We start from the raw sequence: 22,687 nt of genomic DNA, 5'->3' as shown, positions 1-22,687 counted from the left end.
CCAGTGGCCGAATCTGCGCCCAAAATGTCGCACCTGCGACATCGCATAAGCGCACTAGTGACCGCAGAAGCGGTCTTCTTCGCAGAAGCGGCTCGTCCATCGCGGATGCGGTTTCACAGCTGCGCTCATTTCTCCGCAGAAGCGGAGATCGGAAAGGCTGACCAAAGTCACAAAAGCGACTGAAATTCTGCAGGAGCGACCACGCACCTGCACACAAAATGTCACAGGTGCGACACACCAGAACCAACACTGGGCAGCAGGTTCCAATTGCTCCGTGGCTCGTCTGAAACTCATCCGAGCCACTCGGTACCTCGTTTGAATATTCCAACAAGTCCATAAACATAATACGGACTTACTCGGAGTTTTACTTCACGTCAAACAACATCAAAATTACAATTCACACCCTGATTCGAACTTTGAGTTTTAAACTTTTCAATTTGCAAATCTCGTGCCAAAACATATTAAATGAATCCGGAATGACTTCAAATTTGGCATACAAGTCATAAATGACATAAAGGAGGTGTTCAAATTTCCAGAATCGAATTCCGGCTCTGATATCAAAAAGTCAACCCCGTGGTCAAACTTGGAAATCTTTAGCCTTTAAATTGCTAGTTCCGTTAAATGGTCATAACTTGAGCTAGGAACCTCCAAATTAAATTTTGGGCATACGCCCAAGTCCCAAATCATGATACGGAGCTACCGGAACTGTCAAAATACTGACCTGGGTCCGTTTGCTAAAACTGTTGACCAAAGTCAACTCAGTTGAGTTTTAAAGCTCTATTTCATATTTTAATTCATTTTTCACATGAAAACTTTTCCAAAATTTTTAAGGACTGTGCACGCAAGTCGAGAAATAATAAATGGTAATTTTCGAGGTCTTAGAACACTGAATTACTTATTAAATTTAAAGATGACATTTTGGGTCATCACACTTATAAGGTTAAGTATAATATTTTTCATCCAAATCAATACTTGAATTTCGTCTTTCTTGCTTGTAAAATTTAAGATATTTTTATATTATATTGAGGTTATATTGAGGCCATTGTTAAAAGTTTTGCAATAAAGAAAAAATATTTGCATACGAAATTCAAGAAATATGTTGAACGCACATTTACCGTGGATGCTTTAGCATTTCATGAAGGAAAATAGATACACTGAAATAGCCAATTCTCTGACATATATTAGATGAAAGAATTGTTGCTATGTGTATTAATTTATTTATCTATATTTTTTATATATTAAAATTATTATACTAAAGCAATTATTAAACTTTACTTATTTTGAAAATATCTTTATTTAACAGAAATTATAGTTGATAATGTCATATTTGAAAATTTATTATGGAGGTGTTTTTACAATACATCATATCTTAAACTATGCAGGATAGAAGGCTAACGGGGAGCTCCATAAATTATTTAGATCCTAATTGTTTTTCATATGTTGAGCTTTTGGCTATAATTAAAGAACTTGAATATTCTAAAAATTATCTATTAAAAAAAAGATTTTTATTAAAAAATATTATTTCACCGAAAAGTTATTTTTACAAGGGGTTCCCTTTCCCATTCGAAACGTGAGGAATATTATTTCCAACCATTAAAGGTTAAGGGGTAACAACGGTCAAACAATTAGGATAATCACCTGCAAATGGAAACGGAGATTTATAGGGAACAACTGTCAAAGGAAGATAGAGAAATTAGAAGAGTTAAATAAAGATTAAACTTTTGGGTAAGTCACATGATATATATTATTGATTTCAACCAACAGTTTGACTAGTGTCATCTGTATCCATAAAGAAGGAATTATTGCATTATAATGAGCAACTAATTGGACTGTCCAACGACCAATATTATTCCAATGTTTTTGTTCTCTCTCTTAATTAATCTCTTTTTTTTTTCTTATTTTTTTATCAAGTAAAACTCTGTTAAAAATTTAATCCATTTATCCCACCGTATATAATACACTTTTTAATATGTCTCAAAAAGGATAATACATTATCTTCTTAAAAATAATTTAATCTTAGCATCTCTATTTTAATCTACTGACATGACTTGTTGGAGCCCATTGATATAAAAAATTTATTTGTTTAAAAGGAGAAAGAAAATTAAACTGCATGCAAAATATTTGTAGTCATTTATTTAAAAGGATATTTTTGGTACTTTTTCTATATTTAATTTACTTATAAAAAATTCTTTACTTTTATGTTCAGTCAAACATCTTCACATAAAATGAATGGAGATAGCAAGTAATAAGAATATATACACTAATAAAGGTGTGGTGGAGTGATAAGAGTACATATCATTAATCGGAGGTCTCGAGTTCGAATATTTGGTATGGAGTCATCTTTAATAAGGAACGCTTTACCCTCAAATGTGGGACTTTCCGCAACGAATTCGAATACCAGGTGAAAAACCAAAAAATTAACAAGAATATATGAATGTTGTGAGGACTATTGGCATTAAAAATCAATTCCATGGTTTGACAAATGAAGCAAAAGCCTCCCAACATCAAGAGAAAAAAAGACACCAGCTTCTCCTGCTCTTAACCACCCCTCCCCCTCCCCCCCAAAAAAAAAAAAACCCCCACCCACCACCTAGAGAAAACACTATATTTTCTCCCTCTGATGTATCAGCAAGCCAAATGGTGATATCTCTGAATTTGAAGCAGCTGATTACAAGATTTTAGAGACCAAGTAGCAGGTGATCATCCTTCTAATTATACAAATTATATAGAGAAACAAATTACTTGAAAGTTTTTCTTCCCTTTTATTGTTCTTTTTTCTTCTTTTTCTTCCTTTTGATTTGCATGAGTAGATAGATCATCAATCAGTTAGTTCAACTCTGAGCAAACTATTAATCAAATATTAATAAATCTAGCTACCCAAAAAATTCTGGTCCTTTTACAGAGAAAATCAAGAAGCAAAGGGAAAAACTGGCAAAACTTTTCTCATTGATAGATCAATAAGATTTATATATACTTAGCTTTCTTGGATTCTTTATGATTATTAGTTTCTAGGAAAAGGGTTTACTTTCTTCTCCCCCTAACTTCATTTTTGTTTTTCTTGAGTCGAGGGTTCTATCAAAAACAGTATACACACTACCCTCCTCAAATCTCATTTGTGAACTTACACAGGATATATTATTGTTGTTGTTATCATCTTGTGTTGACTTGGTCAAACAAATCAGTTAGATAAATGTATTATAATTTGATACAAGGATGATAAGTAGAATTTTCAAAGAGTAATTCTCCCTTTTTCAACAATCTGCGTATTATGATGAATTAAATGGGGAGTCCGGTGCGTAAATTATCCTGTTTTCATGTAGGGTCTAGAGAAGATCTGCACAATAAGAGGGTGTGATGTAAGAAGCACATCTTGATGTGGCTGATTCTACCGTTCGAACCTGTTTAAGTCATACGTAGACAACTTAGCCATTGCTATGAGCCTCCCTTCTATTCATGAAATAACTATTGCTTGCAAAAGAAGCTAGGGTTAATCAGGAATAGACATTAATGAAGCTTTTTTTTATTATTTGTGAAGTATCTTAATCTGGTTAATTAAAAGTATTGCAATATCCCTTATCAAGTTAATTAATCTAATTAGAAGATGTATATAAATGAGATTTTTATTTTATCTATGATGCTTAGCTTCAGTGTTGTGATTTATTTATTTATTTTTTCATTTTTTTTGGCGCTAAAAATGAAATACCCTTTTTGTTCCCTTTCATTTAACATAGCATAACTTTGAATTAATTTTGTTATACTTTTTTTAATCAAGAAAATTCTACATTTTTGTTCTCCCGCTTTTCTTTTATTTTTATCTTTTCCCTAAAGAACCTACCAACTTCAGCTTGTTTGTTTGAGAGTTAAGTTTTCTTTACGTCATATGCTGTTACATTTATATTGGTAGGAAAAAATAAACATATAGAAATTACCATTGAATTTCCCGACAGATTTTATACCTGCTACATTTCATTTTTCACATCTGTCAACTTCCTAACAAGAAGTTTAACACTGTCTGAAATTTATTCCACGGTTGGAGAGTGTAAAACTGCAGGTACAACAACAGACTGGATACAAATATATAACTCGAAAGAAGTTCGCCGTGAAACTTTTCTTAAGCAAATGCACATCGAAATGAGATGAAAATTTGGGGAATATATAAGGGTAATAGTTCAATTGTTGAGACACCTTTTGGATTAAAATTCAAGATGTCAAAATCGCAAGGCCCGAAAGCGTTGAGGCGGGCCAGAGGATCGGGCCAAAGCGGACAATAACTTAGCAATTAGATCTAGGTCGTTACAAAAGATTGTAATTTATGGAATTTTTAAATAAGCTTTTTTTTTTTTAAAAGCGTAGAAATTGGTATGTGATTTAACTACAAACAATAAACAAGTTAATCCTCATTTCCTAATCATGCCATTTCTTTCAAGACGTACGGAGGAATATATTTATATGTCAGATGAAGAAATAGATATAGAATTTCCTCTCCCAAAGAAAAACACTTAAAATGTGCATTGTTCACTAGAATTGAAATTTCAAGTTGTAGGCTTTACGTGGTAGTTTATGCTCTATACACCACAAATATTCTCTTATGTCAATTTATAGATTTCAAAAATATTGAGAATTCCTAATACTTTGTATGTGTATAACATTTGACATCATGATGTGATTAGATAGAGTAGCATCGTCAATGCGGACTCATATAATCAACCTGAACTTGTTTAAAACTGAAGCGTAGTTATTTTATTCTTTTATTTCGATATGTTTTACTTTTATTCCAACATATTGATTCCTATTTTTTGTTTTGTAAATACACCAATTCAGGCATGTTCTTGCATCAAGAAACTCTTTGTAGTAATGTTTGTCTAAGGCTAATAGCAAGTGAGAAATACATGGAAAAGGTGTCATATTCCATTGATTTGAATGAAGAAGCTAATAACAAAAGGGAAACTGATGAAACCATTGAACTTAGTGATGACATGATTGAGAAAACAGCAGAAGGAAACAGTAGCTCTGAGGATATTGGAAATTATGAAAATAAGAGCAGCAGAGTTAGGCAATATGTTCGATCAAAATTGCCAAGGCTTCGTTGGACTCCTGACCTTCATCTCTCTTTTGTTCGTGCCATTGAAAGACTAGGTGGTCAAGAAAGTAAGTACACCTTCTACTTTAAAATGTAGGTATACACCGTGCGTAAAATCTTTACACTATCTGGTCACATATACTTTGTTATAGTCGGTAAACAAATTTATTTTCAAGATTATAAATATCACATTTTAAGGAGGCTTACCGTAGATACCCTTTGGTTAACGTGATACTGTTAAAAAAATATATACGATGTATATAACTTAAACTCTTTTAGAAATATATCGATGATGCATTTTTTATACTATCGGGTCACATATACTTGTCATAGCAAGTAAGTAATCTTATTTTCAAGATTATAAATTTCACATTTTAAGAAGGCTCTTACCATAGATATTCTTTGGTTGACGTAATTTTGTTAAAAAAAAATATAATTACACTGACGATATATATAGCTTAAACTCTTTTAAAAATATACTGACGATGCATTTTTTATACTATCGGGTCACATATACCTATCATAGCAGGTATAAATTTCACATTTTAAGGAGGCTTACTATAGATATCCTTTGGTTGACGTGATATTGTTAAAAAAATATTTTTATACTGACCATGTATAAAACTTAACCCCTTTTCAAAATATATTGATCATATATTTTTATACTATCGGGTCACACTACTTGTCATAGCAGATAAGCTGTCTTATTTTCAAGATTGTTTCACATTTAAGGAGGCTTACCGTAGATATCCTTTGATTGACATGATATTGTTAAAAAATATACTTACACTGACGATGTATATAACTTAAACTCTTGTAAAAATATGCTGACTATGCATTTTTTACACTATCGGATCACATATACCTGTCATAGCAGGTAAGCTATCTTATTTATAATATTGTAAATTTCATATTTTAAGGAGGCTTACCGAGATATCCTTTGGTTCACGTGATAGTGTAAAAAAATATATTTACCTTGACAATGTATATAACTTAAATCCGGTCAGTGTGAACATGATATTAATTTGTCCTTTCTTAAGAGACTTCGGACGCTGGCTTTTTGTTAAATTTAGTACTTCGTATATTTGTAGGAGCTACTCCAAAATTGGTTCTTCAGATGATGAATGTGAGAGGACTCAGCATTGCCCATGTAAAAAGTCATCTGCAGATGTATCGAAGCAAGAAACTTGGAGAGTTTGGACAAGGTAAAACCCTCAAAAACAAATTGCAAGTTTTTCCTTCTTTTGGGCTACTTATGCATGTCTTTTGCGCCCGGCAAAGGAATGATTTTTTTCTAAAGCCGACTTCCTTATCGAGCGGCTCTCTCCGTTGACGATAAAAGCGATGGTCCGGGCTGTCTGAAATAAGCGGTAATTTTTCTTGCAAGGTAAGCATTGATATTTCTATCAAAATGCCTTAGCCAAGTTAAGAAATGTTGGGCTGATTAAACGGCTCGTAGATACTCTTAACATGGTGTAATATTGTCCGTTCTGGATCAAGCCCGTAAGGTTTTTCTCAAAATGCCTCACTCCATTAAGAGATTCATACATCTTATATGTGGTCACCCAATCTTTTCAGCTACCAATACGACACCTTGTTCACCCACTCAATAAGAAAATTCCTTGAAAACTAGGATTTCTGCAATCTTTTCCTAAGCATTATTCAATTCTTAAGATCACTTTAATTTTCGGGGGGTGGGGGTGGGGGTGGGGGTAAGTATTTTGACATTATTCGTTTCTTGGGATAGGAAGTAGAATTAGTGGTGCAGCCAAAAATTTATACTCCAAGGTAATTTAAAAAATTACTAGATTTTCATATATATATAGTTGGGATTTAAATCTTAAAGCAACTTTTTGAATCCCTTTATCACTACGCTAGACTATTCTGTTTATGTGAAGGACATTCAACAGTTTATATTTTAAAAATATCATTGCACAATATAATTTTTCGATGAAAGGAATTAAATCTCGTTCACTTGATCTAGCTCCGCGCACCATTGGAAGTAGTATTAAGATCAAACGATGTTAAAATCCTGGCTCCTCCTCTGATGTATGCATCTAATTCTGTAGGCCCTTTTTCTATTTTTCAATGATATATGTGCTATTGAACTTACATGGTGCTTCTTTTTGACAGTACTAGGCCATGGTCATAGAACAATGCAAGGAAAAAGGTATTTCTATGGAAATCTAAGCCAAAGATTTAACCCTCTTCAAGACTTCAAAATGAAGAATGGTGCAATTGTGTTAGCAAGGAATTTTAATGATGATGACAACGTTAACCACCATTTCCAAAATTCATTTTCAAGAACTCGACATGAGACAAAGGAAAAAGTTTCCAGGTGACCTAGTTAATTAGCATTCCCTCTTTTCCATTTTATTATACCTTTCGCGGTCTTTTGGCTAAGATCAAGTATAGTATTTGTTCTTATCAGTTTAATATCAGATATGTGGGTCATCGGCCCACACAATATTAACTCATTTTTTTAAGGAGGCCTATTACGGTAGCTTGCTACTTGGGCCTTCGCGCGTCGCCTAGGCGTTGTATTACAGCCCAGGCCTGGTGCACCCTAAAAAAAAGAAAAAAAAAATTCATTTAATGTGATACTATTCTCTTTGACATTAGTTCTCTTTGACATTAGTAAAAGAATGACAACTTTCTATTGGAAACAATTTAACTTTAAACTTTTCATTTTATATATCCTTATTAACATGATTTATAGCTGCGCTAATATCATGGCATGTTTACGGCCACAAATTTCAAAAGTCTTTCTTTCTTTCTAAAATTTATTGTCAGTCAAATAAATTTCACATAAAATAAAACGGAGGGAGTACTACGTATGGCATTGCTCTTGAGGTTTTGAGAAGCATGAAATTCTCTTTATCTAACTTCCATAATTATCCATACTTTTACTTAATTTGCTCATTTATAGATACTTGGAATGGTCTTCCAATCAAGGAACCAACAATTTGTTCAGAATGAAAATCTTGCAGACTGGAAACCAAGAAATAGGTCCTGTTAGACAAAGCCATTTTCTTGAAGAAAAAAGGTGGCCTCCAAATGAATTTAAGGAAAATCAATATTGGAAGGAGAAGAGGGTTTCTTTGTCAAGTATTCCCTCCAATAAGAATTCTCAATCTTTGTTTCATCAAAACAATTTTGTACAACAACCCATGTGGAGGTGCAGATACAATAGCCTTGAGCCAAAATTTGAGACTCCTTTCAGACCTGAGGTAAATATTTTCAGATTTAGTTTGTAGTTTTACTTCTATATGTAAAAAATAAATTATACTAGTAGATCACCTAAAAGATAACTATAAGTAACTACCCCTAATAAGTTGAATGAGTTACCTTGCAGGCATTCAGCTATAACAAGTTAAATTACTGATAACATAAAAAGAAATTTTATATTGTTAGGGACGTTTGGTACGAGAGACAAGAGATAATTAATTCGGAATTAAATTTGATATGAGTTTATCCCACGTTTGGTTGAGATAAAATCGCGGTATAACTAATCCACATAATTAGTTATCCTGGTACTGTAATGTGTTTTTATCCTATGAGAAGATGGGATAACTAATCATGGGATAACTTGTTTTCCAACCAAACGACCCCTTAGTGTATACAAGTTAAACCCTTATAACTAAAGCATTCAATTACTTTTACTTGTATTAGTTTATGAAATCAAAGGTTAATGTGCTAAGTATGAAAGTTGTTTTGTTGTTGCTAAGCAATAATTCACTTATCAAATGGAGAATTTTCCACTTGTTTTGTTGCTTTACTTCTTATATTAATTTTGATGTGCAGATGAAAAGAGACAAGAGGTTAAGCAAAAAAGATTGGTTGCTGCCTGATTTCCAACTAGGACTGAGCACCATAGACAATAATAAGGAGAAGATTCAGCATAGTAAGAAGGAATCAGATTCAATAATAAACACAATGCTCTCTCTTTCTTTGCCTTCTTATTCATCAAGTGCAACCTAAGAGATGGCACATCGTATTTGTCAATACTGCTCGGACTCTCCAAAAATAATGTCGCACCCGTGTCAGATCTTAAAAAGAAAATGCATTATTTTTTGAGTATCCGACATGCACCTAGCACTATTTTTGAAGAGTCCGAGCAATGTAGGTGTTTGTGTATATTTCAAAAGAATACAGAAACTTGAATAGCTTGATATTTTGTTTACACATTCATATGTAGGAGCAGCCTAGGAAGGAGGCTAGTACTTGACATCTGATCATGCATGCAAGGGGTTCAATTTTATTAGAGAAGTCAACTTTAAATTTTTTTTCAAATGAGTTCACAAAAAGACTATACTCGTTAGCTATAAATGAACAATATAGACAAGTTTTGCTAATTCTGCAGAACTTGTAAACAATTTGTACCAGTTAGGACCACCTATCAGTACTTACAAACAACACAAAGCAATAGAACTCTGTAAAATTTTTTAACAATGGCACGAAAATATCCTATTTCCGCAAATCTCCCACTAATAAGGGATGACTCTTTTTAGTACATTTTATCATATGTATATACATAAATACAGATGTTAATAATCTAATGCAACTCTCCCTCTTAGTTCAAAATTATTTTTCTGCAAACTACCTTAAGTGGATAATTGAAAGGATGTACTAAATAAAATCCCAAGTCAAATTATTTATAAGAAACCAGCTATGACCATTAAGATAATTTATTCTCTAAACAAAAAATAAGGGATATTGTTTTATTAAGCTATTAAATGCCTCAATATGAAGACCACATGGATATCAACATGTGGAGACCGCTAAGGAACCGTGGGATGCTCTAGAGAACAATTACATGTCTGAAGATGCATCTAGTAAGAAATTCCTTGTCTCACATTTTAATAATTATAAGATGGTAGAAGGCCAGTCGGTCATGGATTATTTCCATGAAATTCAGCGCATTGTAAGTCGTTTTATCCAACACAAAATTCTGGAAAGATGTTAATTTTAAACGATGTATTTTATGTTCCCTGTGTTAGAAAAAATCTTGTTTCCAATTGCCTCTTGAACAAGCATTCTCGTTTGGGACATATTAATTTTCATAGAATGACAGATATGTCTAAATGTGGTTTGATACAAATGATGACTGTGGATAGTGGAAAATGTAAAACTTGCATATTAACAAAGATCACGAGGAAATCTTTTTCAAGTATCTAGAGAAGTACTAAGTTGCTTGAATTAATTCATAGTGACGAGAGTGATTTTCATAGTACTCCTACAATTGGAGGAAAGAAATATGTTATTACATTCCTTGATGACTACTCTAGATTTTGCATAGTTTATCTTGTAAATTCTAAAGATGAAGCATTCGAATAATTCCAAAGTTACAAGAGTGAGGTTGAATTGCAATGTGAATCTTCCGTTAAGTGTCTAAGGACCGAGAGGGGCGGAGAATATTATGATCCCACATTTTTCTAAAGCACTGGTATTGTGCATCAAGTAACGTAATATGTGTTTGTTTGAGAGTTAAGTTTTCTTTACGTCATATGCTGTTACATTTATATTGGTAGGAAAAAATAAACATATAGAAATTACCATTGAATTTCCCGACAGATTTTATACCTGCTACATTTCATTTTTCACATCTGTCAACTTCCTAACAAGAAGTTTAACACTGTCTGAAATTTATTCCACGGTTGGAGAGTGTAAAACTGCAGGTACAACAACAGACTGGATACAAATATATAACTCGAAAGAAGTTCGCCGTGAAACTTTTCTTAAGCAAATGCACATCGAAATGAGATGAAAATTTGGGGAATATATAAGGGTAATAGTTCAATTGTTGAGACACCTTTTGGATTAAAATTCAAGTTGTCAAAATCGCAAGGCCCGAAAGCGTTGAGGCGGGCCAGAGGATCGGGCCAAAGCGGACAATAACTTAGCAATTAGATCTAGATCGTTACAAAAGATTGTAATTTATGGAATTTTTAAATAAGCTTTTTTTTTTTTTAAAAGTGTAGAAATTGGTATGTGATTTAACTACAAACAATAAACAAGTTAATCCTCATTTCCTAATCATGCCATTTCTTTCAAGACGTACGGAGGAATATATTTATATGTCAGATGAAGAAATAGATATAGAATTTCCTCTCCCAAAGAAAAACACTTAAAATGTGCATTGTTCACTAGAATTGAAATTTCAAGTTGTAGGCTTTACGTGGTAGTTTATGCTCTATACACCACAAATATTCTCTTATGTCAATTTATAGATTTCAAAAATATTGAGAATTCCTAATACTTTGTATGTGTATAACATTTGACATCATGGTGTGATTAGATAGAGTAGCATCGTCAATGCGGACTCATATAATCAACCTGAACTTGTTTAAAACTGAAGCGTAGTTATTTTATTCTCTTATTTCGATATGTTTTACTTTTATTCCAACATATTGATTCCTATTTTTTGTTTTGTAAATACACCAATTCAGGCATGTTCTTGCATCAAGAAACTCTTTGTAGTAATGTTTGTCTAAGGCTAATAGCAAGTGAGAAATACATGGAAAAGGTGTCATATTCCATTGATTTGAATGAAGAAGCTAATAACAAAAGGGAAACTGATGAAACCATTGAACTTAGTGATGACATGATTGAGAAAACAGCAGAAGGAAACAGTAGCTCTGAGGATATTGGAAATTATGAAAATAAGAGCAGCAGAGTTAGGCAATATGTTCGATCAAAATTGCCAAGGCTTCGTTGGACTCCTGACCTTCATCTCTCTTTTGTTCGTGCCATTGAAAGACTAGGTGGTCAAGAAAGTAAGTACACCTTCTACTTTAAAATGTAGGTATACACCGTGCGTAAAATTTTTACACTATCTGGTCACATATACTTTGTTATAGTCGGTAAACAAATTTATTTTCAAGATTATAAATATCACATTTTAAGGAGGCTTACCGTAGATACCCTTTGGTTAACGTGATACTGTTAAAAAAATATATACGATGTATATAACTTAAACTCTTTTAGAAATATATCGATGATGCATTTTTTATACTATCGGGTCACATATACTTGTCATAGCAAGTAAGTAATCTTATTTTCAAGATTATAAATTTCACATTTTAAGAAGGCTCTTACCATAGATATTCTTTGGTTGACGTAATTTTGTTAAAAAAAAATATAATTACACTGACGATATATATAGCTTAAACTCTTTTAAAAATATACTGACGATGCATTTTTTATACTATCGGGTCACATATACCTATCATAGCAGGTATAAATTTCACATTTTAAGGAGGCTTACTATAGATATCCTTTGGTTGACGTGATATTGTTAAAAAAATATTTTTATACTGACCATGTATAAAACTTAACCCCTTTTCAAAATATATTGATCATATATTTTTATACTATCGGGTCACACTACTTGTCATAGCAGATAAGCTGTCTTATTTTCAAGATTGTTTCACATTTAAGGAGGCTTACCGTAGATATCCTTTGATTGACATGATATTGTTAAAAAATATACTTACACTGACGATGTATATAACTTAAACTCTTGTAAAAATATGCTGTCATAGCAGGTAAGCTATCTTATTTATAATATTGTAAATTTCATATTTTAAAGAGGCTTACCGAGATATCCTTTGGTTCACGTGATAGTGTAAAAAACTATATTTACCTTGACAATGTATATAACTTAAATTTGTTTAGTGTTAACATGATATTAATTTGTCCTTTCTTAAGAGACTTCGGACGCTGGCTTTTTGTTAAATTTAGTACTTCGTATATTTGTAGGAGCTACTCCAAAATTGGTTCTTCAGATGATGAATGTGAGAGGACTCAGCATTGCCCATGTAAAAAGTCATCTGCAGATGTATCGAAGCAAGAAACTTGGAGAGTTTGGACAAGGTAAAATCCTAAAAAGATTGCAAAGTTTTTCCTTCTTTTTGGCTACTTTTGCAAGGTAAGCATTGATACCTATATCAAAATTCAGTAGCCTAAGTTAAGAAAATTCCTTGAAAACTAGGATTACTACAAGCATTTCCTAGGCATTATTCAATTCTTAAGATAGGAAAAGTCACTCAGTAGCCGAAATTTATACAAGAAGATTCAACGAATCCATAATTGTCTTTCATACACATATTTATGCTAAGTAATATGAATTCTCATTTTAATTAATAACGGGTAAGTATTTATCATTAATATTATGCAATTCTTAAGATAGGCAGTAGAATTAATGGTGGAGCCAAAATTTTATACTCCAACGTAACTTAAAAAATTACGAGATTGTCATACATATAGTTGGGATTTAAACCTTAGCAACTTATATAATCCCTTTTTCACTACACTAGACTATTTTGTTTATGTGAAGGACATTTAATAGTTTATATATAAAAAACGTTTCACAATATAATTTTCCGATAATGGGAATTGAATCTCGTTTAGCGCACCACTGGAAGTAGTATTAAGTTCAAATGATATGTTTAAATCCTGACCCGCCTCTGACGTATACATCTAATAATTTCTGTAGGCCCTTTTTCTGTTTTTCAATGATATACGAGCTATTGAACTTACATGGTGCTTCTTTTTGACAGTACTAGGCCATGCTCATAGAGCAATGCAAGGAAAAAGTTATTTCTGTGGAAATTTAAGCCAAAGATTTAACCCTCTTCAAGACTTCAAAATGAAGAATGGTGCAATTGTATTAGCAAGGAATTTTAATAATGATGATAACGTTAACCACCATTTCCAAAATTCACTTTCCAGACATCGACATGAGACAAAGGAAAAATTTTCCAGGTGACCTAGTTAATAAGTATTCCCTCTATTCCATTTTATTATAACTTTCTCGGCCTTTTGGCTAAGATCAAGTATAGTGTCTGTTTTTATCAGTTTAATATCTGATATATGAGTCATCATCCCACGCAATATTAAGTCATTTTTTAAGGGAGAAGACCCATTATGGTAGCTTGCTACCTGGGCCTTCGTGCGTCGCCTAGGCGTTGTATTACAGCTCAGTTAAATAATGACAACTTTCTATATTTGGAAAAAATTTAACTTTAAACTTTTTATTTTATATATCGTTATTAACATGATTTATAACTACACTAATATCATGGCATGTTTACGACCATAAATTTCAGAAGTTTTTCTTTTTTTCAAAATTCCGTGCTTAATCAAATAAATTCACATAAAATGAAACTGAGGGAGTAATATGTATCGCATGCTCTTGAGATTTTGAGAAGCATGAAATTCTCTTTATCTAACTTCCATAATTATCTATACTTTTACTTAATTTGCTCATTTATAGATACTTGGAATGGTCTTCCAATCAAGGAACCAACAATTTGTTCAGAATGAAAATCTTGCAGACTGGAAACCATGAAATAGGTCCTGTTAGACAAAGCCATTTTCTTGAAGAAAAAAGGTGGCCTCCAAATGAATTTAAGGAAAATCAATATTGGAAGAAGAAGAGGGTTTCTTTGTCAAGTATTCCCTCCAATAAGAATTCTCAATCTTTGTTTCATCAAAACAATTTTGTACAACAACCCATGTGGAGGTGCAGATACAATAGCCTTGAGCCAAAATTTGAGACTCCTTTCAGACCTGAGGTAAATTTTTTCAGATTTAGTTTGTAGTTTTACTTCTATATGTAAAAAAATATTATACTAGTAGATCACCTAAAAGATAACTATAAGTAACTACCCGTAACAAGTTGAACGAGTTACCTGGAAAATATAATGCAGGCATTCAGCTATAACAAGTTAAATTACTGATAACATAAAAAGAAATTTTATATTGTTAGGGCTCGTTTGGTACGAGAGATAAGAGATAATTAATTCGGAATTAAATTTGATATGAGTTCATCTCACGTTTGGTTGAGATAAAATCGCGGTATAACTAATCCCCGGAATTAGTTATCCCGGGACTGTAGTGTGTTTTTATCCTATGGAAAGGTGGGATAACAATCCCAGGATAACTAATCATGGGATAACTTGTTTCCCAACTAAACGACCCCTTGGTGTATACAAGTTAAACCCTTATAACTAAAGCATTCAATTATTTTTACTTGTATTAGTTTATGAAATCAAAGGTTAATGTGCTAAGTATGAAAGTTGTTTTGTTGTTGCTAAGCAATAATTCACTTATCAAATGGAGAATTGTCCACTTGTTTTGTTGCTTTACTTCTTATATTAATTTTGATGTGCAGATGAAAAGAGACAAGAGGTTAAGCAAAAAAGATTGGTTGCTGCCTGATTTCCAACTAGGAGTGAGCACAATAGACAATAATAAGGAGAAGATTCATCATAGTAAGAAGGAATCAGATTCAACAATAAACACAATGCTCTCTCTTTCTTTGCCTTCTTATTCATCAAGTGCAACCTAAGAGATGGCACATTGTATTTGTCAATACTGCTCGGACTCTCCAAAAATACTGTCGTACCCGTGTCAGATCTTTAAAAAAAAGCATAATATTTTGAGGATCCGACATGCACCTAGCTCTATTTTTGAAGAGCCCGAGCAATGTAGGTGTTTATGTATATTTCTAAAGAATACAGAAACTTGAATAACTTGATATTTTGTTGACACATTCATATGTAGGAGTAGCCTAGGAAGGAGGCTAGTACTTGAGATCTGATCATGCATGCATAGTATCAAAAGATCCAAATGCATTGTAGTTAGATCTCCTAAGTTTTACTAATTCGGTTTTACAAGTTCTGCCCACTTATAAACAGCACAAAGCAATAGAACTCTGTAAAATATTTGTACCTAAGTTATGCCCCACCAGGCAGAAGAATAGTTATGCCCCGAGGTTATTTTTGTACAAATTCCTTAAAATGGACAAAATTTTAACAATGGCACGAAAATATCCTATTTCCGTAAATCTCCCACTAATAAGGGATGACTCTTTTAGTACATTTTATCATATGTATATACATAAATACAGTTGTAAATAATCTAACTCTCCCTCTTAGTTCAAAAATATTTTTCTGCAAACTAACTTAAGTGGATAATTGAAAGGATGTACTAAATAAAATCCCAAGTCAAATTATTTATAAGAAACCAGCTGTGACCATTAAGATTAATTATTTTCTAAACAAAAAATAAGGGCTATTGTTTTATTAAGGTATTAAATGCCTCAATATGAAGACCACATGGATATCAACATGTGGAGACTGCTAAGGAACCGTGGGATGCTCTAGAGAACAATTACATGTCTGAAGATGCATCTAGTAAGAACAATTACAAGATTAATGTCGTTGAACATGGGGAGTCCTCCAAACCTTACAAAGAACAATATAACGATAAGAAGAAGCCTTATGATGATGGCAAAAAGAAGAAGGGGTTTCAGGGTATGTGCTATGAGTACAACAAATCGGGCCACAAGAAGAAGGATTTCTCTATCTGGAAAAGAAAGAAGAGTCGAGGAAACCAAGGGGCATCAAAGAACAACTTTGTAGCCATGATCTCTGAAATCAATGTTATTGAAAATGACAATTCTTGATAGATAGACACAGGTGCTACCAAACATGTGTACAATGATCGTTCTTTCTTCAAGTCACTCACATCAGTTGATGATGAGACCATCCTCTACATGGGGAACTCTTCAACTGTGGAAGTCAAGGTAATGGGACAAGTAGAATTGAAGTTAACATCTGGAAAGACGTTAATTTTAAACGATGTATTTTATGTTCCCAGTGTTAGAAAAAATCTTGTTTCCGATAGCCTCTTGAACAAACATAGTTTCAAATAAGTATTTGAAATCAATAAGTTTATATTGTCTAAGGGTGGTGTATTTGTTGGGCAGGGGTATTATGCCAATGGCATGTTTAAGTGAAATGTAATTATCAATGATGACAATGAAATGAATGATGAAGTTTCTATTTACATGCTTGACTCTAATTTTTCGTTGTGGCATTCTCGTTTGGGACATATTAATTTTCATAGAATGACGGATATGTCTAAATATGGTTTGATACAAATGATGACTGTGGATAGTGGAAAATGTAAAACTTGCATATTAACAAAGATCACGAGGAAATCTTTTTTAAGTATCTAGAGAAGTACTAAGTTACTTGAATTAATTCATAGTGACTTGAGAGTGATTTTCATAGTACTCCTACAATTGGAGGAAAGAAATATGCTATTGCATTCCTTGATGACTACTCTAGATTTTGCATAGTTTATCTTGTAAATTCTAAAGATGAAGCATTCGAAAAATTCAAAAGTTACAAGAGTGAGGTTGAATTGCAATGTGAATCTTCCGTTAAGTGTCTAAGGACCGAGAGGGGAGGAGAATATTATGATCCCACATTTTTCTAAAGCACCGGTATTGTGCATCAAGTAACGTAATCACACCCAACTCTAATCCTAAAAAGGATAAGCGGTCGCTGCAGATATAATCCGGTCTAAAAGTTCGGAATCGAATCCTATAGAGAACTAAGGCTTAGCTACAGTTGTTCAATATTGCTAAGAAATAAAAATTCAAATAATTTTCTAGTTATAAAGATTGTAGTTTATACTTTAAACTAAGTAATTAACGAATACAAAAAGTAGTAAAATTATCAACTAACAAGACTAAGGAGGTCTAGAGTTATGATTTTTCCAATTGTCGGAATTCTCCCCGCTACGTTTTCTATAATTTCGCCTAAGTATTCTCTTCCGAGCAACTACAACAATTTACTAGATATATTCTTCCAAACTACGCTAGCTGGAACTAATTCACCGCTCACTAAGATCGCACCAAGGTTTCGTTGATCTTAATCCCACCTTTAAACTCTCTGTATTGATTCCTCACATATATTAGGAGTTATGTTGTTTAATAACTACCTAAATATGGTTCCTTTTCCAAGCAATACACAAAAAATAGGTACAATCAATTGATGATCATTCAATCAACAACAATAAACACACACTTGAACAAGTAGAAAAATACAACGGCTCAATTATATAGACACGTAATAAGAACTTATCCTACAAAAGATTCCATCAAAACCCTAGATAACAAATTAGTTATTCATAATAGTATGCAAAACTACAATACTAGAATTGATAACCAATAATGAAAATAGGAAAAAGGAAGTGAAAACTCGTAGAAGAATTCTCCGCCTTGTTCCTAGTGTGTTTTTGCTTCCTTCGGTCGATAATTCTCTCTAAAAACGTCCAATCCCCTTCAAAAGTGAGTTTAAGGACTATTTATATGTGATAGGGTTTTCATGGGGAGAAATAATACAAGCCCACTTCGGAACAACCTTTTTAGGTTAGCTCATTCACTCTCTCATGCGCACGCGATAGTGAACGAGTGAAGTGCTTCTCTTTTTCTTTTCCTTCTAGCTCTCTCGTGCACTTCCATGCCTTTTTGCCATAATCCGCTGTTGTTTTCTCAAGATTTTCCTCAGCTAGCTCGTTCACTCTCTCGTGTGCACGCGAGAGTGAACGAGCAAAGTTCTTCTTTTGTCTTTTGATCCCGAATCAACTTCTTTTGGTCACTTTTCGTCCAAATTGCTCCTACAAATAAGAATTTACGTAATGAGAATAATTCACTACAAAAACCCATGTAACCTACCGTAACCACACAAGTTATGAGACGAAGGTACACAGAAAAATATGCACTTTTGGCCGTTTATCAACACCCCACACTTAAACTCTTACTCGTCCTTGAGCACTTTCAAAATTAAGCACAATGTCAAGAAACACATTTTCGAAATATACTCAAGCATCATACCAATGACAATGTCTTATACCAACACTTAGAACTCAATATAAGAACTATTGATATCTTTCTTCAAAAGTAGACCCATGTCAAAACTATTTAAAATATTTATGCGACTTCTTCTAACATCCTAACCTCAAGAGATGACTCCAATACATTCCTTACTATGACTCACTTGTTGTGTTAACTCTAAATGTCTGGACTTTACCAATCCTTTATAGATCATGTGCCCTTACCACAAACCAAAGAGAGAAATTAGTCCACACACTCAAATATGAATTCAAGTATAATTTAAGGACTTACAAATCGAAAGAATTCGCTCACTCTCTCAAAGAAATTCATGTGCATCATGAGGTCGTTCCATAGGCTTGCCCGTAGTGTATGTCTCTACTAATTTAAGCTTGCGAAGTCTAGGATCAATTAGGTCTTTCCAGGTTATAATGTAGGCTAAGGGATGGGTAGGATATATTTGGGTATAGTGACTAACCCTCCTAAGCACTTTAATACACTAACACTTAACTTTCAAATACATACTCTTCAAGACCAATTCAATCAATGCCACGAAATCATATACATTTTGGCCCTTCTTCTTTAAGCACAACTATGCATTCACTAGCTCAGATTAAGAAGAATAGGAGGTGTATTTTCTATTTTTTCAATATTTTCTTTGATTTGTTTCCAACACTCTCCATATTTGGGTTGCCTGACTAATGATATTTTAAAACATACGTGTACCTTTAGGCCTTTCTGTGATTCCACTCAAACGCTACCTCAACGCTCATCTTACTCTTCTAGCGACCTAAGTGCTTTCTGAGGTAAAGGTTCTTTCTAACTAAGACCAAAAAATTAGCTTGTAATGTGGGTGCCAAAGAAAAGTTTTATAGGCTCAAATGGGCTATCTAAGGATTAAATTTATTTATGGTGGCATACTAGCTCAATGGACAATCAAAGAAATGCCTACATCATCTCCGAGACTCACAAAGCGTACTTATTTCGTTTCGAATAATACACGGTGCGAGTTCTAGACTAACACAGGATAACACAGAATATAATTAATACCTCACATCACACAATGGATATGTTGACTCCGGATTCACTTCGGACGGATCAGACATGATTCACGCTAGTTTAAAAACTAAGCACATCCATCTTATTAATTCAACACATGGAAAGTAATCATAGGAGTCAACAAATGAACTTAAGCGTAAAAAAAAAAAGTCACATATATTCTCAAGGCATGTGGCCACATAGAACACGAAAAAGATAATTAGCTCAAATGATACAGCTCTAAGTCCCAATATAAAACATATCAAAAAGCGTAGATACTCAAGTTCTTCCATTACATTATCAGTTCTACAAAATAAAGAAAAATTATTTTGCGTTTTTTTTCTTTAGACCTTACTCCCTCAAGAAAACTGTTTAAGAAATCCATTCTCGGGAAAAGTCCAAAACTTTTATGAAAATTCTACCTTAAAAAAAAACTACTACCCGGTTCAAAGAGTCATTCCTTGGAAAAGAACCGTGGCCATAAGAAAAACCAAGAGGGATTATTTCTACCTAATTATATTTTTTATTTTTTTATTTTTTCAACACACATACAATAACACAACTAAAATAGCAAAGGAACAGCCAAACAGTCTCTTCACCCAACACTTAAAATTATGTATTGTCCCCAATGCATACCCATAAATACAAGAGGGCAAAAGAAACTCCTTGGTAGGCCAATGCATTAGCAGCTCATGGGGTACTCATATTTCTCCCATACTTGGTTCTTTGTGCGGGCACTCCCCACTTAGTTCTGACCATCTCCCTTGCTTTTGCTTTCTTCCAATAGCCTTACTTCCCATGCTCCTAGAGAAAACAAAAACAACACTGCAATAAGAATACAAAAAAAGAATAATAAAAAAAAGTAACAGAAAAGAGTAAAGCCGGGTTGCCTCCGAACAAGCGCTTGATTTAACATCGCGGCACAACGCGCATCAATTTTTGTCTCCACTTCGAGCTTATGAATTGAACCCCAAGTTTTGCTTCAAGCTTATGATTATGCTCTTGGGGTGGTGGAATGAATCGAACTGACCCAAGGAAGCAATGTAGTATTCTGAACTTCTTTGCCTTTAGATGAGGTGTGTAATCCCGATTTTCTGGCAAGAAGAATTTCAGAATGTATGCACCTTATTCCTCATTCCTTGACTCCTCAAGTGGCTCGGATAACTCTATTTCTATATCATCATCCAAACACAATGTGGAAAATTCCTTGGAGTGTGGACCAATGCGCTCAACTACAAGAACATTGGGACTGTCTATATCCTCAACACCAATGACACTAGAGTCAACTAAATATGTATCCTCAATGTCCTTGGTTGAGTCTAGTACCTCTTTTACAACATCGACATCCTCAAATTCTAGTTTGATTGATTGTTGGTGTTCTACTATGGACTTCTCTATTGGTACCTCAATTTCTGCATCTAATGCATGCTCCTTTTTGCTACTATCCACAATATCAGCTTGTTGGGCATTAAATTGACTCACTTGTGCCTCCAGGTTATGAATAGTTGTATCTTGCCTTTGGATAGTATCACATAGCCTTTGTATTTGCAGTTGTTTCTCATTACTTTATTCCATAAAATACTTTAACATATCTTTGATCTCATTCAGGTCAGCTTCCCTAGGTTCTTTGTTCCTATTAATTTCACCAAAAAAGTTTAAGTAAGGGATTGGGGGGGGGGGGGGGGAGGATAAGAAATATAATTACAACCATGAACGTGACCATATTGACCACCACACATATCACACACATTCCATACATAAGATTGAGTTGGTGCACAAAAATCGCTCTCGGAAATATTTGGATAATTTTGCCATGAGTGGTTTCCTCCACAATATGCATAAGGAGGATCATAAGTAGAATTACCAACATCAAAACTCTCATAATTCCAAGATGCCATGTTTAAGTAAAACAACAAGTAAACTCTCATAATCCCTTACTTAAAATCAACAAGTAAAACAAAAAAAAGTCAAATATAAGAAAACAAAAATAAAAGTTCAAATTTGCAACCTAACAATATGTACACCTACAACTACTCCGTTAGTTCCCCGGCAACGGCACTAAAATTTAATCACATCCAACTCTAGTCCTAATTTTTCGTTGTGGCATTCTCGTTTGGGACATATTAATTTTCATAGAATGACGGATATGTCTAAATATGGTTTGATACAAATGATGACTGTGGATAGTGGAAAATGTAAAACTTGCATATTAACAAAGATCACGAGGAAATCTTTTTTAAGTATCTAGAGAAGTACTAAGTTACTTGAATTAATTCATAGTGACTTGAGAGTGATTTTCATAGTACTCCTACAATTGGAGGAAAGAAATATGCTATTGCATTCCTTGATGACTACTCTAGATTTTGCATAGTTTATCTTGTAAATTCTAAAGATGAAGCATTCGAAAAATTCAAAAGTTACAAGAGTGAGGTTGAATTGCAATGTGAATCTTCCGTTAAGTGTCTAAGGACCGAGAGGGGAGGAGAATATTATGATCCCACATTTTTCTAAAGCACCGGTATTGTGCATCAAGTAACGTAATCACACCCAACTCTAATCCTAAAAAGGATAAGCGGTCGCTGCAGATATAATCCGGTCTAAAAGTCCGGAGTCGAATCCTACAGAGAACTAAGGCTTAGCTACAGTTGTTCAATATTGCTAAGAAATACAAGTTCAAATAATTTTCTAGTTATAAAGATTGTAGTTTATACATTAAACTAAGTAATTAACGAATACAAAAAGTAGTAAAATTATCAACTAACAAGACTAAGTAGGTCTAGAGTTATGATTTTCCCAATTATCGGAATTCTCCCCGCTACGTTTTCTATAATTTTGCCTAAGTATTCTCTTCCGAACAACTACAACAATTTACTAGATAT

At 33.4% G+C, this 22,687-nt stretch overlaps 2 protein-coding genes and 2 non-coding genes across 6 annotated transcripts; all 4 read left to right on the top strand.

Moving 5' to 3' along the window:
• The first annotated feature begins 2,569 nt into the window (after window positions 1-2,569).
• On the top strand, window positions 2,570-15,746 carry LOC104091329 (putative Myb family transcription factor At1g14600). Of its 3 annotated transcripts, none has more exons than XR_011411065.1 (7): window positions 2,570-2,696; window positions 4,822-5,148; window positions 6,172-6,285; window positions 7,214-7,418; window positions 8,010-8,310; window positions 8,885-9,206; window positions 15,650-15,746. XR_011411065.1 is itself a non-coding variant. In XM_070185834.1 (6 exons), the coding sequence occupies exons 2-6, from the start codon at window positions 4,824-4,826 to the stop codon at window positions 9,059-9,061; spliced, it is 1,122 nt and encodes a 373-aa protein (XP_070041935.1). In that variant the 5' UTR covers window positions 2,570-2,696; window positions 4,822-4,823; the 3' UTR covers window positions 9,062-9,341. The 3 variants fall into 3 exon arrangements, 1 of the variants encoding a protein (XP_070041935.1); XR_011411064.1 differs by lacking the exon at window positions 15,650-15,746 and adding an exon at window positions 9,279-9,341; XM_070185834.1 differs by lacking the exon at window positions 15,650-15,746 and having other exon boundaries at window positions 8,885-9,341.
• On the top strand, window positions 7,459-7,650 carry LOC117278548 (U2 spliceosomal RNA). Its single transcript, XR_004508910.1, has one exon. It is a non-coding gene; the product is annotated as a U2 spliceosomal RNA (small nuclear RNA).
• LOC104101915 (putative Myb family transcription factor At1g14600) lies at window positions 11,503-15,624 on the top strand. The gene is made up of 5 exons (XM_009609466.4): window positions 11,503-11,856; window positions 12,842-12,955; window positions 13,642-13,846; window positions 14,358-14,658; window positions 15,258-15,624. Exons 1-5 carry the CDS (start codon window positions 11,532-11,534, stop codon window positions 15,432-15,434), a joined length of 1,122 nt encoding a protein of 373 aa, XP_009607761.1. The 5' UTR covers window positions 11,503-11,531; the 3' UTR covers window positions 15,435-15,624.
• On the top strand, window positions 13,887-14,083 carry LOC117278135 (U2 spliceosomal RNA). The gene has a single exon (XR_004508454.1). It is a non-coding gene; the product is annotated as a U2 spliceosomal RNA (small nuclear RNA).
• Window positions 15,747-22,687: the final 6,941 nt, after the last annotated feature.

Source organism: Nicotiana tomentosiformis, chromosome 9 (assembly GCF_000390325.3).
Source record: "Nicotiana tomentosiformis chromosome 9, ASM39032v3, whole genome shotgun sequence".
NCBI lineage: Eukaryota > Viridiplantae > Streptophyta > Magnoliopsida > Solanales > Solanaceae > Nicotiana > Nicotiana tomentosiformis.
This window is presented reverse-complemented; position numbering and strand designations above follow the sequence as displayed.

Excerpts from the sequence above, each read along its gene's own strand:
- LOC104091329 (XM_070185834.1), top strand. The coding sequence starts at position 4,824 with ATGTTCTTGCATCAAGAAACTCTTTGTAGTAATGTTTGTCTAAGGCTA. Across the intron at positions 7,419-8,009 it reads ACAAAGGAAAAAGTTTCCAG|ATACTTGGAATGGTCTTCCA; the intron begins GTGACCTAGTTA and ends GCTCATTTATAG. Across the intron at positions 8,311-8,884 it reads AGACTCCTTTCAGACCTGAG|ATGAAAAGAGACAAGAGGTT; the intron begins GTAAATATTTTC and ends TTTGATGTGCAG.
- LOC104101915 (XM_009609466.4), top strand. The coding sequence starts at position 11,532 with ATGTTCTTGCATCAAGAAACTCTTTGTAGTAATGTTTGTCTAAGGCTA. Across the intron at positions 12,956-13,641 it reads ACTTGGAGAGTTTGGACAAG|TACTAGGCCATGCTCATAGA; the intron begins GTAAAATCCTAA and ends TCTTTTTGACAG. Across the intron at positions 14,659-15,257 it reads AGACTCCTTTCAGACCTGAG|ATGAAAAGAGACAAGAGGTT; the intron begins GTAAATTTTTTC and ends TTTGATGTGCAG.